This window comes from Sebastes fasciatus, chromosome 2, assembly GCF_043250625.1.
Source record: "Sebastes fasciatus isolate fSebFas1 chromosome 2, fSebFas1.pri, whole genome shotgun sequence".
Taxonomy (NCBI): Eukaryota; Metazoa; Chordata; class Actinopteri; order Perciformes; family Sebastidae; genus Sebastes; species Sebastes fasciatus.
Window position 1 is genome coordinate 1,422,337 of NC_133796.1, and position 20,258 is coordinate 1,442,594.

Sequence of the window (20,258 nt, forward strand, 5' to 3'; positions counted from 1 at the left end):
CCTGGACTTTGAGCATTTCCTTGTTTCTTTCTTCCTTGTCTGTAGTTCTGGATTAGACTATTTATCATAATTCATGCAAATTAAGTAACATTAGCTAGTTTAAAACTAAACTACAACCGAGAAACAATCCAATGACACATGACTTCCTTATAGTTGATTCAATCTGAAGCATGATCTGCATCTGAATGTGACACTTCCTGTTTTTTTCTTGTATTTGTTCTTCTGTGGTTATGGTGGATCACAACCAGCTGCTCAGTGGTACAATATCACCACCTACAGTACTGGAGGTTTATTTATTATTATTATATTTCAGTTTACATAGTAACAGCAGAAAACATTAAAATCATTTACATACAGAAGAAGCATAAACATAAACAAAGAGCTGTGCAAAACATAAAAGGACAACAGAAATGAAACAAAACCAACATTAAAAAAAATAAATAAATAAAATAAATAGATAATCTTTAAAAAGTAACATAAAACACAAAACATACCAGGGGTTAAAGATAAATAAAAAAATAATAAAAAAGTAACATAAAACATGCCAGGGGTTAAATATAAATAAATAATAGTTACTTAAGTAAAAACATTAAAATGGGAGCACAAACTCACTGTTTTATTGGCTTTTTTGTTTTTTTTTGCAGAGGATATTGTCTTAATATATAGTTCCATTTCTTTCTTAAAAACATTCAAATGGACTTCCGGTGGCGCTACAACAAGATGGACGTGTAGTGGTGAGCTCCTCAAAGTCGGTTTCTAAAAGTACCTTCTATCAATATAAAATAGCATTAAAACCATTTTAACTCAAGGATGAAAGGAGGGAAATCGCAGAGGAGGCATAAGACTGACAAAAAAATGAATAAAACACAAGAAAACTGTGTGGTCGAGTTCGCTGACCTGAATGACGACGAAGAGGCAACGGCAGAAGAAGCTAACAACAGCTAGCCACAATGCGCTACTACAGGGCCTGACAGCAGTACTCTCCAAAGAGCTGAACGACTTTAAACAAGATATGAGACTGGACCTTGGTGAATTCAAAAACGACGTCAAGAAAAATATGAAAGAAGATTTGACAGAGTTTAAAGACGGAGTTATGCGTGAGCTACAGAGTCAGAATGCTAACATTGCGGAGGCGCAGACCTGGAATCAGCCTGCCTGGAGATGAAAGACGCTGCTGACGGTGGTGAAACAGAACAAACTAGTGGATCTGGAGAAATAACCTCCGTATTTATGGAGTACCTGAAGATAAAGAGGGGAGATCAGTTGCTGAGTTTGTGAGTGAGTTGTTTAAAAGTCACCTCGCACTACCCGAGGGAGCTGAGCTCCAGATTCAGCGGGCTCACAGGGCTCCGGTCCCGAAGCCGGCGGCGACCGCCACTCAACTTTCTACAGTTTCACATTAAAGAGCTGATCATTCAGAAAGCCTGGCAGCAGAGAATTGAACTTGACGGCAAACGACTTTACTTTGACAACGACTACGCAGCGGACATCATGGAAAGACGCAAGGCAGTTAAAGCAGCACTGAAGGAGAAGGGGATCCGGTACCAGACGCCCTACACGAAGATACGAGTGCACTGGGACTCCGGACTGCGGATCTATGAGAGTGCAGAAGATGCAGCCCGGGATCTGAATCAACGTGGAGTCAAGGTGACGGTGACAGCGAGGAGGAACACCGGGAGGATCATAGAGGAGCGTCTGAACGAGCTGTTGCCATGGAAACGTACCAACGCAACTGGCGGTGCAGCGTGCGAGAGAGAGAGAGAGGCTCACGGAGTACATGCGAAGCCCACAACGTTAAAACAGAGAGACTAAAGAGATAAGTGTGGTTCAAACAATTATAAACATGACAGAATCGAACTAAGATTCCTCTATGACAGAGTCTGGGAATACATCTTGTTTAATGAAAGAGGCACCTATTGAGATAAAGGTATAATTTAAGTTATTACGAATATTATTATTATTATTATTATTTGTATTATTACCAATTAAACTCGAACATTACTTTCAGCTTGAACTGGGCTCTACGGCCCTTATTAACACAATAGACATTTTAAGATTGTGCCTCTTAATAATTTCAGTTACAAGGATAAAGATAACAACTAGTTGTTTTTCTTTCTTTTATTTCGGTCTACATTACTTGAAGAAAAATGCGAACTCTGGGCCACATATTATAAAAGTCTTATGACTTAATTCAATAAGTTTGTGAAACCGATGGAGGGAGTGTTGTATGCGCTGAATGTTGGACACTTCTAGTATACGTGGAATACCAGTTTGTGGATTTTTTCCCACTACTAGGGAGGGCCCCCTCAGTAATGAGGTATGTTACCCTCCTCCCACCAACAGGGAACTCAAGGGATGGCAGAGTACATCCTTTGCTTTTGAAGTCACAAAGTTCTGTGTTCAGTTGACGTTCATAAGTTCATATATTTTTTTTATGTATGTTATTTTTTTTATGTTTGGGTTTGGATTGCAACATGACTCCATAAATAGAAATGATAGAGCATAATATTAAGATATTGTCGTTGAATGTGAATGGTCTGAATAACCCAGTTAAACGTCGGAAAGTAATGACCAAATTAAGGAAAGACAAAGCACAGATTATATACTTACAGGAGACACATTTGTCTAGGCAGGAAAATGGGAAGCTTAAGAGGTTTGGCTATACAAATACATTCTATAGTTCATTTCAACATGGTTGTAGAAGAGGCGTGGCCATTCTCATCCCTAACTCTGTGAAATTTGAATGTTCTAAAGAAATTAGTGATAAGGAGGGCAGATATATTATTGTGAAAGGAAAACTGGAAAACGAAGAAGTGACATTGGTCAATGTTTATGCCCCACCAAACAGTGAAAAACATTTCTTTAAAAACCTGTTTGATAACATTATTTTGGAAATGGAAGGAATATTAATTTGTGGGGGTGACTTTAATATCGTGATGAATAGTAAGCTAGATACAACAAACAATAAGAAAAATACCAACCATGTTACAAAAATGATCAAGACAATATTTAAAGAATTTGGTATAGTGGATATTTGGAGAGAACTGCACCCCTCTAAAAGGGACTATACACATTTTTCAGCACCTAACAAAAGCTATGCTAGAATTGATTATTTTTTCATGAATAAAAAAGATCTATACAGAGTAGGAGAATGTGAAATTGAAGGAGCGGACGTATCAGATCACTGTTCAATTTATCTCAAAGTAAAATTAAAATCACAGGAGAAAAAAACATTATGGAGATTAAATGTAGGATTATTAAATAATAAATCAATTGTCGAGGAGATCAAACAAGAGATTATAACATATAAAAATGAAAATGATAATGGAGAGGTTAACCCTGCTATTTTGTGGGACGCTCTTAAAGCAGTCATGAGAGGGAAGCTTATTGCCAGGACAGCATCTATCAAAAAAGCTAGAGAAGAAGCCTTTAAGAGGGAAAAGGAAAAACTGCTTGAAATTGAACAACAACATAAATCTACACGAGACTCCACACTACTACCAAAAATTAAAGAGATCAGGGATAATATAGATAAATTATTAACCACAGAGATAGAAAAGAAAACAAGATTTCTAAAACAATCCTACTATGAGGTGGGGCCTAGAGCAACCAAATTGTTAGCAAAAAGACTGAAAAAACAACAGGTGGATAGGTCAATTCATAAGATAAGGGATACCCTAACAAATCAGATGGCCTATGAACCAAAAGAGATTGAAATTATCTTTAGGAACTACTATGGGAGTTTGTATAGCCAGCCCCCATCTGCTAACATTGACCAAATGAGAGCTTTTCTAGAGACACTGGACTTACCATCAATTGGGGAGGATCAGAATGACCTTTTGACTTCACCCATTACAAGAACAGAAATCAAGAAAGCCATGAGCAGACTAAAAACAAATAAGTCCCCTGGCAGTGACGGCCTACCAACTGAGTGGTATAAAACATTCAGTGAACAACTTATACCACTACTCGAGTCCTCTTTCAATTATACACTTGAACATGGTGAACTCCCACCATCCTGGAAGGAAGCTGTTATATCAGTGATTCCTAAGGGGAAGAACAGTGAGACCTGCTCTGGTTACAGACCCATATCAGTATTAAACATAGATTATAAACTCTACACCTCAATTATTGCAAAAAGATATGAACATTTCATGAATGACATTATAGATGAAGATCAGACAGGCTTTATTAAAGGGCGCCAAACCCAAGATAACATAAGAAGAACCCTACACATCATTGAACATGTCAAAGACAAAAATATTAGTGCAGTCTTAATAAGTCTTGATGCAGAAAAGGCATTCGACAGTGTAAACTGGGCATTTCTGTATCAGGTACTTGAGAAATTTGGACTAAATGATAAGGCCATTCGATGTATTAAAACTCTTTACCAAAATCCGACGGCAAGGATAAAAATAAATGGAAGTCTGACTGATAGTATAGTACTAGAACGGTCCACCAGGCAGGGATGTTGTCTTTCCCCAACTTTATTCGCAATTTTTATAGAACCCCTTGCACAAGCAATTAGGCAGAATAGAGACCTTAAAGGGATAAAGGTTGGAAATGAAGAACACATCATTGGGCTCTTTGCGGATGATGTGATCTGTTATTTAGAGGACCCTGACACATGCCTCCCTATATTAACCAATCAACTTGAGGTATTCGGCTTCTACTCTGGATACAAATTAAATTTAGCAAAAACACAGATTTTAACAATTAATTATTACCCATCCGAAACTATACGGTATAAATATAACTTGAATTGGAACTCTAAAAAAATGACTTATCTCGGCGTTACATTAACACGAGGAACTGAGAAATTATATAAAGCCAACTATATCAAAGTGGATCAGGACATTAGGAATGATATTGAGAGGTGGGCTGTCCTCCCACTGGACTTCAGTTCACGAATAGATACCATCAAAATGAATATACTCCCACGACTCCTCTACTTATTTCAGTCATTACCAATTGAAATTCCTGAGAAACAATTTAGAACCTGGGATAAAGTTATTTCAAGATTTATATGGAATGGTCAAAGGCCAAGAGTCCGATTTGAGACATTACAGATTGGGAAACATAAAGGGGGTATGGCGTTGCCAAACCTTAGGGAATATTTCAATGCAGCACAAATTAGACCAATAATCTATTGGTGTGCCAAGGATTATGAAGCAAAATGGAAAAATTTAGAGAGATATGTACAAGGAAGAGAAATTCAGAGCCTTATTGGGGACAGAGATGTAGCAAAGGATTTACTTGACCAGGTAGATACTATTACTCGATTTACATTAGAATTTTGGTTTAAATTGGTACGGAAATATGGATTAGAGAAGGAGTTCAGATTACTTCGATGGATAGCCTATGACAGAAATTTTATCCCTGGCACTCTTGACCAGAGATTCAAACAATGGATTCCAATTGGTGTAACAGCATTATGTACAGTAATAAAAGATGGGAATGTTATGAGTTTTCAGGAACTGAAACAAAACTATTCATTGAGCAACCAGGACCATTTTAGATATCTGCAATTAAGGGACTTTTATGACAGAGACATAAAGCACAATGTCCATTTAGATAAAAATGGGATAGTAAGAACAATAATTGGAGTTTATAATTCAAAAAAATATAGGATAATATCTACATTATATCAGTGCCTAATGGAGAGAAGGGGAAATACAACATCGTATGTAAAGCTGAAATGGGAAAAAGAATTAGGTGTCACTATCACAGAAGATGAATGGTTACATATCTGGAGAACACAACAGTCTACAACATCTTCACGTACATGGAGAGAACACTGTTGGAAGAATGTAATTCGATTTTTTATAACACCCCAAATTACAAATAAATACGTGTCTGTAGCACAACCTTGCTGGAGAAGATGTGGGGCCATGAATGTAGACCATTCACATATATTTTGGCTTTGTCCTGAAGTTGCACAATTTTGGGGAAATGTTCATAAGGTTATCTGCAAAATTTTGGGCTATGATATACCCAAGTCATGTTTGGTACTATATTTCGGCAATATGACTGGAAATACTGTGTTAAGAGAAGACAGATACCTGTTGAAAGTGTTGTTGGCGGCCTGTAAGAAGGCCATTACGAAGAGATGGTGTAAGGCAGAACCACCTACGCAAGATGAATGGCTGAAAATTGTGAATGAAATATATGATATGGAACTGTTAACCCATAGGATAAGAACACAAGAGGAGCAATGTCGAGAGAAGTGGGAGAAATGGACAATGTTTACATGTCAACGACAGGACGAGGAAATTAACCATTGAATATGTCATAGTAATAAGAAAACTTTGTAGAGACAGGGCAATCTATATCCTTTCATGTTTTTTGTTTTGTTATATTGTTCTATGTGTGTGTTGTCTTTCTGTCATGGAAAAGCAATAAAAACAAAGTATCAAAAAAAATAAAATAATTTAAGCCATTTTCCTGAGCTGCAACTCTTTTTTTCATAATCCAAACATAGATGGGAGCCAGAAATAACACTTCTTCTTGCTCAGTTAGTCCAACATGAAGCTGCATGTTGAGGAGTATAAATCTTTTAGCAGAACATTTAGTCTTCATCCTCAATGCATCATCATCATCCACCTGGTCAGCTTACAGTAGAAACAGTCTCTTACTTTGACTCTGAGGGTCCAGGTTCATCACTGAAGTTTGGAGTATAATCTTTGGACCGGTCACTCTTCATAGACAAACAGCCAGAGACAAGAGACTCTGCTCTGTCCTCCTCTCCCTCCACACAATCACTCATCTTCTGATCTGAAGTCAGTCTGAGAGGTAAAACAAGAACATTGACTGTGAACATTTAAAGGAAACAAGTTTGTTCAAGAGTCACAGACTGAGAGAACAGGAAGTAACAGACAGTATACAGTATAATAAAACCACTCAGCGCTCCACCTGGTCACTTCTCTTTAACTCTCTGATTGTTTTCTTGGCTTACAGCAGCTTTAATGAGGATTATTCAGCCAGTCATGACTTTGTGTTCTCAGATGAATCAAACTGTTGAGTTCATTCTAACATTTCTCTCCTCTACAGTCCACAGGGAGGAAACTGACTCAGACACTTTGAGAGTGAAGTAATAAAATGTTGGATTAACACTCACCCTGCTTCAGTCTTCAGTCTTCAGTCTTCCTCCTTCTGCTCTGTTGAGTCTAAATGGAGTCATTGAACACTTTGAGAGTCAGGCTTCCCTTCGTGTTCATGTACCTGGATCACCTGGTCAGTGTTGCTCCTCCCATCTCCATTTACAGGAAGTAAGGTGAGTTTATCTGAGTGTGTGTGTGTGTGTGTACTCAATTTCATGACAGATGATGACAATTCTATGATAACACACCTTCTATATCAGGACGCTCGAAAAAATTAGGAAATTTTTTTGGCGTCCTCATTTTTCAGTGTTAAAAAGGTTTGACCAAAATATAGCCTTATGCCCGGTTCAGACTGCACGATATCAGCCCGATTATATATATATATAGATATAGATATAGATATAGATATAGACTAGGGCGTCGACTCGGATCGGAATGATAAATGAGTGTCATGTGCAAAAATCTATAATTTCATCTGGTGTAGTGTGGCCTCACGGCGTCCCGTCAGGAAGTCTAGCATGTTTGATTTGTTTATTTTTTGTTGCTTTCCACAGCGTGCTCCGTCACGGCCGTGAATCTGACCGACTGAGCTCAGACGCACACAGCTGTAGACAGAAGGCTACTTATTATGCAGAATGATGTCATCGGACCTTCAACTGCTGCCGGGCCTCGCGGTAGGATATTCAGTCTAGGTTGTGTCGGAGTAAAAAACACCACCGCCGTTGCGTCTTTGTGTCATGGAGCATCCCGTTGTGTGCCCGCTTTCTCTTCTCTTCTCCCTGTGAATTATATTTGTATTGTTTTCCCCCAGAGCCTCGTGGGCCCCTTTACATGGTCGGGCCCCTTTACATGGTCGGGCCTGGGGGGGCTTGAGCCCCGGTAAGCCCATATATATTAAGACGGCGGTGCCGGGAGAGTGTGTGTTGTCGGAACAGGGGACCGACGTGTAGTCCGTCACGTGTCGCGGCCAAGTCACAACAAGAATTTATGACTCTCAGTCGTCTAATCTGACGTAGTGACCATCAGAACCGTCAAAGATATCCTGTAGTCTGATCATGGCTTTAGACAAAATCTCAACAGACGGATGCATTCGTAGAATCATGGCTCAGAAATACTTTGCTTCCCAGGTCTCTAGGACCTTGGGGAAGGCACGTCCCCTTTTGTCACGTTTTTTTTCAAAAGTCCTGATATTGTCTATAAACACGTATATGTGTGTGTGTGTGTGTGTGTGTGTGTGTGTGTGTGTGTGTGTGTGTGTGTGTGTGTGTGAGAGAGATTGAGACAAAAACAAGATGGCTTATTCTTTCAAAATGGCTACATGGACTACAAAACAATATGGCTGACCATGTAAAACTACCAAGATGGCTGAATCAAAGATGGCTGCCAGAAGATCAAACACAATGGTCTCTTTGTCTTGTCTGAGTATGCGTGTTCAGTCAGAACAAAGAATGTGTGATGGGGAGATTTGAGACTCTCTGAATGTGAATGTTTGTGTTTAAAACCAGTTTATGTAGCGTTATTTAGCTTCCTTCCCTAACATGACATGGTTGGTACCAATGGATTCATCAGGTTTTCTAGTATCATATGATGCTTTCAAAGTACCCTCAACCCCGCATTTTGAATATTGTATCATTCATTTCTTTTAAAATAAAGAGGTCAGTTGTTACCTTTTTATTGTAATCCCATCGTTCTCGTCTCCCACCGTGTTTAACTGTTGTGAATGTTAACATTGACTTTCTGTTCATAAACGTGTTCAATGTGATGATCAGACACGATTCTATTGTCAGTGTACAAATAGCCACTCGTTTATAGATCACCAATAAAAGATTTAATGGGGGTTACTTGATGCTTTTTAAACCACATATTAATCAATGACTAATTATTATAAGCATTAGTTGTACCATAGCCATCCAAATAATGTTTATAGATGGCTTACAAACCAGTTATTAACCAATAACAAAGAGTCACACGTATCTGGTCCATCTTTCTATGTAAAGTTTATAGATGTTTTACAAACGGTTTCTTAAAGGTTCACAAATCATTTGGTTATCATTAATAAATACCTAATAAAGTATATACAATGTTATAATGTGTGCAATAATAAACTGTTAATAGTTTACAAATATATTCATATTACACAAACTAATGAAAAAATAACAAATTCCAGCATTGCTAATAATTAGTAAACATTATTAATTATCATTTCATTGTTAACATTAAAATAACAATTAAATAATGTTTAATTAACTATCGACTCACCATTCATTAATGATGGTTAGTATAGCGTGTTGCCACAAAAAAAGAATAAATAAGATTCAGGTTAAAACAAACGGAGACCTCTGAGGTCAATGCGGTGCGTTTAAGGACATCAGGACGTCACAGTGTTGGAAGCAGCCAGCAGAGAGGAGAACAGTGAGTCTGGTCTTTGTTTCAACACGTCTGGATGATCGAACTCCACGGCCTGCAGGACAACAGAGACACAAAACTGTAACACCTGTAACACCTGTAACATCTGTGTAACACATGAAACATCTGTGTAACAACTGTAACATCTGTGTTACACCTGTAAAACACCTGTGTAACACCTTTGTGACACCTGTAACACATGCGTAACACCTGTAACACCTGTAACACCTATAACACCTATAAGACCTGTAATACAATTGTGACACCTGTAATACCTGTGTAACACCTTTAACATCTGTAACACACCGTTGTAACACCAGTGTAACACCTCTAACACTTGTGTTACACCTGTAACACCTTTGTGACACCTGTTACACCTTTAACACCTATAACACCTGTGTAACACCTTTAACATCTGTAACATCTGAACTGAGTGAGTTACCTGTCCGTAGTTGAGGACCAGGATGCGGTCGGAGTGCATCACCGTGTTGATGCGGTGAGCGATGGTGAGCACGGTGCTGAACTTAAACGCCTCTCTGATGGTGATCTGGATCAGAGCATCCGTCTCTGTATCAATAGACGCTGTCGCTTCGTCCAATAGGACAATCTGATGGGCAGACAGGTAACCAGTCAGACAGACAAGTAAACAGTCAGACAGGTAACTAGACAGACAGACAGGTAACCAGTCAGACAGACCTTAGAGTTTCGTAGCAGTGCTCTGCTTAAAGTCATCAGCTGTCTCTGTCCTACGGAGAAGTTTCCTCCGTTGTCCGTCAGCTCGGCCTGCAGCTTCCTGTCCAGACTGCTGATCTGACCAAACATCAAAAGGAAGAGTAGAAGAAGAAACAACTGTTCATCCAATCAGAGAAAAGCTCCACACCAGTAATGTCCAATCGGCACTAATGCCACCAAACAGGTCCATTTACAACAACCGGTCCCCAGAACCACGAAACTCAACCAGCTCCAGCAACAATATTAATAATAATAATGATAATAATAATACATTTTAATAATTAAAAAATAAATAATAATGTTGTTATAACAACAACAAAAATAATGATAATAATAACACGATAAATGATGACATCAGAAGCACGTAACAACGTAACGTAACAACCCAACATAACAACCGTAAAAACATACCATGATATGGTACCATAATAAGGTAACGTAACAACGTAATGTAACAACGTAACAACTTAACGTAACAACGTAACAACGTAACGTAACAACCCAACATAACAACTGTAAAAACGTACCATAATAAGTAACATAACAACGTAACGTAATAACGTAACAAATTTAACATAACGTAACTTAACAATGTATTGTAACAACGTAACATACTGTAACAACGTTACAACCTTAAAAAACGTACCATAATAAGGTAACGTACCATAATAAGGTAACGTAACAACCATAACGTAACAACCGTAACGTAACAACCGTAAAAACGTACCATAATAAGGTAACGTAACAACGTAACATATGTAACAACGTAATATAACAAGGTAACAACGTAACATAACGTAACAATGGAACGTAAAATAACAACGGAACGTAAAATAACAACATAATCTATCAATGTAGCGTAACAACGTGGCGTAACAACGTGGCGTAACAACGTAGCCTAAAAACGTAGCGTAACAAATTAAGGTACCATAATGTAACAACCATAATAACTTAACATAACGTAACAACATAATGTGACAACCGTAACGTGACAACGTAACATAACAATGTAGCGTAACAATGTAGCGTAACAATGTAGCGTAACAATGCAACGTAACAGCGTAACGTAACAGCGTAACGTAACAGCGTAACGTAACAGCGTAACGTAACAGCATAACGTAACACCGTAACGTAACAACGTAACGTAACAACATAAAGCAGCAACGCAACCCAACAACGGAACGCAGCAACGGAACGCAGCAACGAAACATAACAACGGAATGTAACAACGTAAAGCAACAACGGAACGCAACAACGGAACGCAGCAACGGAACTTAACAGCTGTAACAACATTACTACTGAAAATAAATAACCACTAGCCTTTCTTACGTAACAAGTGTAACAAGCGTAACACAAGGATGTGTAACACAAGGATGTGTAACACAAGGATGCGTAACACAACGATGCGTAAAACGTGTAAAAAGCACAGTCAATGTTTACTTTTTGTTTCACACAGCGGTCTTCTGGGTCGTTATTTTACTTCATAACTTTCTATAACGGTCGCTCGTTATACTATCATGAATGCATCAACATTCAACATATCGGTGTTTTGCAGAAACGTAAAATTCCAACATTTCTTCCTGGCAACTGTGCTGATTATGTAAATATTATTAATTGAACTATGAGACCTTTTTGTAAAAAAGTTATATCATGATAATTTAAGTGAATGAATCTGAAAGCTTTTCATGGACCCCCTGGCAGAGAGCCACGAACCCCTGGGGGTCCCCGAACCCACTTTGTGAATCACTGACGTACTGTGTCCTTCATGAAGGTCTTCTCTAGCGCTGCCCAGATCTCTTCATCACTGTGTTTGTTGTGAGGGTCCAGGTTGTACCTGCACACAAACACACCTGTCTGTAACAACGGACACATTTCAGCAGCAACTGATTATTGAACTTCAGCCGTGTCCTCTTCATTAGCTCATATTTCTTTGTGTCAGTTGAATGAAGAGTTTCACTGAGCGCCAAACCTCCAGGACTGACTTTATAGCGCTGCAGTAACTTACAGAAACATCATATTTTGGAGGTTAGCGTGCTACAAGTCCTTCAAATGCATTTTGCAAGTATATCTGTAACATATTTCAAAGTGTATATTAAAGGAGCATGCTGTTAATCTATTATAAAAATATTAGTTGTCTATTACTACATTTGAAATATGCTCAAAGTGAAATTGTAATGGTCTTGTAGTACTCATAAAATGTATTTTAATTTCACTGCAAGTACATGGACAGCATGTATGAAATGCATATGCAGTAGTATATTTGTAGTGTACCCAAGTACATGTAAAATAGTCCCATTTTAGTGCGGTAAAGTACACTAAACACACTAAAAGTTGAGCTTTTGTACTACTTAAGTATAATAAATTCAAAAATAGTCCATTTTATTAGATTAGATTATTACTCTTCTCATCATCAGGTTTACATTTTAAAACATTAGTCCAATCTATTGCCTCCACACGGGACTCAACCTGCTGGCCGGCCGGCCGGCCCGCGATATTACGAATCCTTCTATAGTGAGGGCATGACCCGCCCTACTCTGTTTCTGATTGGTTTACTATGATCTTCTCATCAGAATCAGAATCAGAATCTTTATTAATTGCCAGGCGTATCAGTTATACACTAGGAATTTGCTTTGGTTCGTTGGTGCAGTAAAGCAGTAAAAATAACAATATGCTGAGTTCAGACCAAGAGTGAAGCGAATTTTCGCCTCGCTTTACCTGCGCGAGTTGGACCGCAGGGATCATTTGTGTTCATTCATGCTAGACGCACCGGAGAGGAGGTGGAGCTTGTCTCCATAGATACCAACAACCATTTCTTTCCATCATCCTAAGAATTTTAGAAGCAGCGTCTTGCTCAAGGACACTACGACATATATAGACAGTAGGAGCCGGGGATTGAACCGCCAACCTTGCGGTTAAAGGACGACAACACTCCACCCACTGAGCTACAGCCGTGCAAAAAAAAACTTAATTCTCATGACAGGAAGTTGATGATATTATCCAAAGCACTTTACAAGGCCTTTTCATGCACACACACAAGGGAGCTACCATGCAGGGTGCCAATACCCAACAATTTTGTGGTTAATTGTCTTTCCCAAGGACAGGATGACAGGAAATGGATGATGACAGCCAAGGTTACCTGACAGTCCCGGTGAACAGCACGGGGTCCTGGGGGATGATGGACAGTTTTTTGCGCAAGTCAGACAGGCTGATGGATGTGATGTCCACTCCGTCTATCACGATGCTTCCTGCAGCCGGTTCAACCAGCCGGAACAGAGCCACGGCCAGAGACGACTTCCCTGGATACACAAAGACACATTTACTCTAGGGGGAAAACAGAAATTCACCTTTGTATCAAGCTTTTTTTGGGGGATTTTGAAATAGATTTTTTAATGCCAAAATCAATATATTTTCTTCATCTGAGTCTATGTGGAGGTAGAAGGAAGTTACCGCTGTTATTGTTGTATTCTGAGTAAGTTGACGTCATATCCATTCCGTATATACGATATGACCTGCACCCTCCCATGTTAAATCCAGCGTGGCAAACACTACACATCCAGTAAAGGATGGAAACACTTTGGGTTTCACACATTGACAGGAAAAGCAGAGCTAGACAGAGCAGAGCTAAAGCTACACGCTAACTCTGTCACGGACAGGAAACGTTATGGTATGGCGGTAACGTTATGGTATGGTGGTAACGTGGCGGTGGAGCCGGTTGTCGCTCTCATCTCCGTGGTCAAACGGGCCGACGCTACGACTGTAGAGCACCCAGATACTGATATTTGTGTTCGCTGCACGATGGAGCTGACCATGGATGATAAAGAGAACGGAGCTGACGGGAGAGCTAGAGACCACCTTGGAGAAGTTAGAGGAAGTAGACACGTGGGACTACGTCCGCTTTTCAAAATAAGATGTTAACAAAGGGAACTGTATATACTAAATACATCTATGGAAATAAGATTGATGGATTATATTCACCAGAAGTATAAAACATTACATGTCCCTTATAAATTAAAAAGAAAACACCACTAATCTGTGAGTGAAATGTCTTTATTCTTTGATTTTTGGGTTGCTGGATAATAAATAATTCCTGACAATGATCCTGATATATTTGACTTCAGGACATCTCTGACTACATACATGCTGAAAATCAAACATTTTTACTGGATTCATTTAGAGATTTTCCAAAGTAAAAGTCCCTAGAAGTGGATGATTCAACTTTGTCCCATGGTCTAGTGTTAAAAAAGTTTTTAAAAAATCACAATAAATCATAACATTGTTTCACAATGCTTAAAATTCAGCACCCAAGTATCTCCTGCTCCTTATCCAGGTCCAGGTGGTGGTGGTGGCGGCAGTAAACCTTGTCCACCAACACGCCCCCTCCCGAAGCCTCAGGTCTGCTGATGCCAAACTCCTGCAAGTCTCCGGGAATAAACGCCGAACTTGGGGTTAAAGGGCGTTTTCAGTCATCGCACCAAACCATAATAAACTATTCAAGAGTTTAACTGATTGTTTTATATTTTATAGTTTTTCCATAGTATGTAAAGCATGTTTGAGAACTTTGAAACGATATAAATCTGATGTATGTTTATCATTATTATAAACCAAGTAGCCCAGACCTCCTTCTCCTTAACGTCGTCCCCCAGCTCCTCCTGGAGCAAACCATTCTCACTCCCAACATAATTTTTTATGGTTATATACGCTCTTGTTGTTCACTCTTCTGTCATCCCTTCCATAACCTCAGTATTCTTTCTAGATGGACCCCAGCAGGGTGACACAGCTCCAAACATGTTCTCACCGGATCCGGTCCTTCCCACAATGCCGATCTTCTCCCCGGCTCTGATGTGGAGCTGCAGCCCGTTGAAGACAATCGGCGAGTTCTTCCTGTAACTCATCTTATAGTCCAGGAAGGTGATGGCTCCGTGCTGAGGCCAGTCCTCTGAGACCTGGTCCACCTGCAGCTGCCCTGAGGCCTCCGACTCAGAAACCTGAAACACAACCAACACTTAGAGGGAGGTCACATCAAAGAGCAGACCAGCAGGCAGCAGGGTTCATTTCACAGTCTGACTGTTAAGGTGGGAGTCTTTGGGATCTTTTGGGAGTCTTTGGGAGTCTTTGAGAATCTTTGGGAGTCTTTGGGAAACTTTGGGGAACTTTGGGAATCTTTGGGATCCTTTGGGATCCTTTGGGAGTCTTTGAGAATCTTTGGGAGTCTTTGAGTCTTTGGGAGTCTTTGTGAATCTTTGAGTCTTTGGGAGTCTTTGGAAATCTTTGGGAATCTGTGGGAGTCTTTGGGAGTTTTAGGGAATCTTTGGGATCTTTTGGGAGCCTTTGGGAGTCTTTGGGAGTCTTTGGGAATCTTTGGGAGTCTTTGGGAATCTTTGAGTCCTTGGGAGTCTTTGGGAGTCTTTGGGAGTCTTTGAGTCTTTGGGAGTCTTTGGAAATCTTTGGGAGTCTGTGGGAGTCTTTGGGAGTCTTTGGGGGGTCTTTAGGGGTCATATGTGGCAACGGGGTATTGAAGTGACAAGTGGACGGGATCACACCGGCCAAAGCAAAAACAGACGTCCGGACAGGAATGGAAATTAGGAGAACATACTGGCTGCAGCATTGTTGTTGAAGAAGCCAGATTTCAATTCAGCATGTTTCCGTCATCTCCGATGACGTGTCATGGTCATTTTATGATTTATTACAGTGAAAATATTTCATATTGTTCCTTTAATGGAAAGCCCAGTGCCTTGAGCTGATTCATCACTACCAGAGAAATACAACACATCCTCACTTATACTTTATTATCAGTAACTCACCGTGATGTACTCAAGCATCCGTTCCACAGAGATGAACCTGGCTACCAAGTCAATCACTGCCTGGATCATATACTGAGCGTTAACCGTCAGCTAGAAACACAAAACATTACTATTATTATTTAGAAAATACACAATCACAATGCACATGATGAGAGATACACACTTTACTTTTTATGGATTACAGACTGTCGTGTTAACTGACATCGGCTGAAGATTATATTCATGTGTTACTTCCAGTGTTGGAGATCTGGGGCATCATGTGTGGATCGTTCAGGTTTGTATGAGTATGTCGAGCTGTTGCTGGTGGTTTTATATATCATGTGTCTGAGAAAATAAAACTGTTCATTCATACACAGCGACCGCTTGTTTATTCTTGGTCACTTAATGTTATTAGGGCTGTTAACTGATTAAAACAGTTAATCGCTATTATCGCAAATTGAACGCACATTTTCTCATCTGGTATTCTTAAACAGCAATTAAAGATCTGTAATTTTAATCTGGTTTTTAATTTGGGATAATGGACTTTGTCAGTTTAAATTATATTTAGTATTTATATTATTTTTTGCTGTTAGTTTTATTGATGTTTTTAGGTATTTTAATGAATGTGTGTGTGTGTGTGTTGTGTGTCAGGTGACAGTTTCACCTGTATCATGTAGGTCAGAGTGAGGGCTTTCATAGTGGGGGTACAGATGTGATTGGGGATGAAGACGACCAGCAGAGAGACGACCAGCGTCATGACGACACACAGACAGTCCAGCAGGTAGCAGAGCCACCGTGTCCCATAGGTCTGCAGTAAGAAGTGGTTAGCATTGATGTCAGAGAGGCTCTTAAACCTGCAACACAACCAGGACACTCAGTCAGCTCTTCAATACTATGTTAGTAGTACTGTTCAATACTGCAGACAGATGTTACAGAGAGTACTAAGTACTGTTCAGTACTGCAGATAGTGGCGCTGTGACGATACACCTATCTCCTGATTCAATACTATCACCATACCTGGGTGCCGATTCGATATGTATTGTGAATTTTAAGCATTGTGAAACAATGTTATGATTTATTGGGATTTTTTAAAAAACTTTTTTAACACTAGACCATGGGACAAAGTTGAATCATACACTTCTAGGAACTTTTACTTTGTAAAATCTCTAAATGCATCCAGTAAAAATGTTTGATTTTCAGGATGTATGTAGTCAGAGATGTCCTGAAGTCAAATATATCAGGATCATTGTCAGGAATTATTTATTACATTTTTTATCCAGCGACCCAAAATTCAAAAAATAAAGACATTTCCCTCACAGATTAGTGGTGTTTTCTTTTTAATTTATAAGGGACATGTAATGTTTTATACTTCTGGTGAATATAATCCATCAATCTGATTTACATAGATGTATTTTATATCTACAGTTCCCTTTGTTAACACCTTATTTTGAAAAGCGGACGTAGTCCCACGTGTCTACTTCCTCTAACTTCTCCAAGGTGGTCTCTAGCTCTCCCGTCAGCTCCGTTCTCTTTATCCATCCATGGTCAGCTCCATCGGGGCCGTTTCAATGCAGAGAACACAAATGTCAGTATCTGGGTGCTCTACAGTCGTAGCGTCGGCCCATTTTGACCACGGAGACGAGAGCGACGGCCAGCTCCACCGCAACGTTACCATACGATAACGTTTCCTGTCCGTGACGGAGTTAGCATGCAGCTTTATCTCTGCTCTGTCTAGCTCTGCTTTTCCTGTCAATGTGTGAAACCCAAAGTGTTTCCATCCTTTACTGGATGTGTAGTGTTTACCACGCTGGATTTAACATGGGAGGCTGCAGGTCGTATCCACGACGACCCTCCAACGTTTTAGAGTCTCTGATGTTTGTATGATACGGAACGGATATGAAATCACGTTACTCAGACTACCACAATAAAAGCGGTAACTTCCTTCTACCTCCACTTAGACTCAGATGAAGCAAATATATAGATTCTGCTGTTAAAACATCTATTTCTAAATCATAAAAAAAAAATTACGATACACAGGTGAATCGATTCCCCCCCACCCCCCCCCCAACAGACAGATGTCAGACAGTCTTACAGTTCTGTGTAGGCGTGCGTCTTGTTGTAGGCGTGGATGGTGCCGAGGCCTCTAACGATGGAGGTGCACAGGGAGATGCAGGGAGAACGACTGATGTGTTCCATCGTCTTTAACTCACAGATGTTTCTCAGGAATTTCCTGCAGGAGACAGTCCGTATTTACTGTCACTCATCAGACATGAAGAACTGAGTGTGCTTACAAGACACTGGACTACAACAACAACCAAGATGGCCACCAGTCATACAGTTCCACAAATTCATGAGAACATTTCAGGACATTCAATTTCCCAAACAAAAAGGTCTTATTATAGTGGATACGGTGTTTATTGTCTGAATCTTGCTGAAGCAAAAACACAGGGAAATGGAACATAAAATTAATTTCATCCTCAACAACACCAAGATCACACAAAAAGCACATAGAAGCTTCTCTTCAGGAGTACCTTTATATCCGCCTGCCTCAATTGTCAGCGGTAATGTACCAGTTCATAACTGGGCACATAAGGACCTCTGCCTTCTCTGTAAATTATATTACATATGGTTCAGTGCAGTCGTCCTCTTTGATTTGAACGTCGTTTCTGAGCTTTGGATTATTCAAAATTGATCCAAACTGAGGTCAGGACATAGTTTCATTTTATTCTTAAGAAGGTTGTACTTAGCTCCACCCTCTTGTCTCACTTCTGGTTGCAAAAAAACAAGATGACGATGGCCAACGGCCAAAAATAAAGATAGAGACAGTCAAAAACCAAGATGGCAACAGCCGAAAACAAAGATGGCGACGGCCAAGAGCCAAGATGGCAACGACCAAATAACAAGATGCTGACGGAGCCAAGATGGCAACGGCCAAAAACTAAGATGCTGACGGACAAAAAAACAAGATGTTGACAGCCAAAATCCAAGATGGAGACGGAACCAAGATGGTGACGGACAAAATCCAAGATGGCGAAAGATAAAAACCATGATAGTGACGGCCAAAAACCAAGATGACAATGGAACCAAGATGTTGACGGCCAAAAAGTAAGATGAGCCAAGATGGCAGCGACCAAAACCCAAGATGGCGACAGCCAAAATCCAAGATGTTGACGTCCACAAACCAAGATGGGGATAGCCACAAACCAAGATGGTAACGACCAAAAAGTAAGATGTTGACGGCCAAAAACCAAGATGATAATGGCTTCAAAACGGCATTACACAAAACAGTGAGTGACATCGTGTGACTACGTCCACTTCTTATATTTTACATTCTATGGACGCAGTGAACATTGAGTTTATTTGCTCCAAACTAGTTGATGGAAACGCGCATAATTCACATTTCTTTTTTGCGACATATCAAAAGTTCGCTGCTTGACAGGGCTACTGAGATCACCTGAGTAAATAACGGTTATATATCAGCTCGGCTACAGATCGCTGACTCACCCGAGGAGGACGATGAAGGACGTCACCATGACGACCAAAGGAAGCAGCATGATGGGGAAGATGACTATGTTGATGATGCAGGTTAAGATGGCCATCAGGGTGAAGACGAACAGGACGTTGAGAAACTGAGGTAGTAAGCAGTCCGTGTCGAGCTGACACGAGGAGAAACAGTTGAGGATGCGGCCGATTGGAGTCGTGTCAAAGAAGCTCATCGGATTCGCCATGATCTGAGGGAGACACCGAAAGTGGGCATGTCTGTAAAGGGGAGACTCGTGGGTACCCGTAGAACCCATTTACATTCACATATCTGGAGGTCAGAGGTCAAGGGACCCCTTTGAAAATGGCCATGACAGTTTTTCCTATCCTTTCTACTTTTACAACAACAGACTAACAGAACAACACGTGCACAGGCTGTTGATGTGATGACCAGTCATATGAGTGAAGTCTCACCTTCGTCAGCAGGTTGTTGTGCAGCGTGGTGGAGGCGTGCATCGTGATCTTGGTGAAGCAGACACATTTGAAGACGCAGAAGATCAGCAGGATGACGACTATCATAGCAAACACCTGCTGGTAGAAGCTCAGGACGGGGTTCAGAGAGACGTTTCCTCGCTCTGAAGACGTCACGTTGGCAGTCTGAGGATCAACACAGCCGTGTTAAACATCTGTTAAACATCTAAGCTGCAACATTTCTTCACATTGAAAACAAATGCAACTCACAATGATTTCCATTGTTGAT

General features: G+C 40.1%; 1 protein-coding gene across 1 annotated transcript in view; it reads right to left on the reverse strand.

Moving 5' to 3' along the window:
- Window positions 1-9,468: 9,468 nt before the first annotated feature.
- LOC141761661 (ATP-binding cassette sub-family C member 12-like) overlaps window positions 9,469-20,258 on the reverse strand; it is a 36,860-nt gene continuing 26,070 nt past the window's right edge. Inside the window, exons 20-30 of the mRNA XM_074625174.1 lie at window positions 19,973-20,155; window positions 19,523-19,749; window positions 18,111-18,248; window positions 16,683-16,872; window positions 16,040-16,129; window positions 15,034-15,223; window positions 13,375-13,534; window positions 11,994-12,072; window positions 10,203-10,316; window positions 9,949-10,113; window positions 9,469-9,561 (exon numbers count right to left, since the gene is read on the reverse strand). Coding sequence (XP_074481275.1) covers window positions 9,469-9,561; window positions 9,949-10,113; window positions 10,203-10,316; window positions 11,994-12,072; window positions 13,375-13,534; window positions 15,034-15,223; window positions 16,040-16,129; window positions 16,683-16,872; window positions 18,111-18,248; window positions 19,523-19,749; window positions 19,973-20,155 — 1,629 coding nt within the window. The remainder of the gene's footprint in view (window positions 9,562-9,948; window positions 10,114-10,202; window positions 10,317-11,993; window positions 12,073-13,374; window positions 13,535-15,033; window positions 15,224-16,039; window positions 16,130-16,682; window positions 16,873-18,110; window positions 18,249-19,522; window positions 19,750-19,972; window positions 20,156-20,258) is intronic.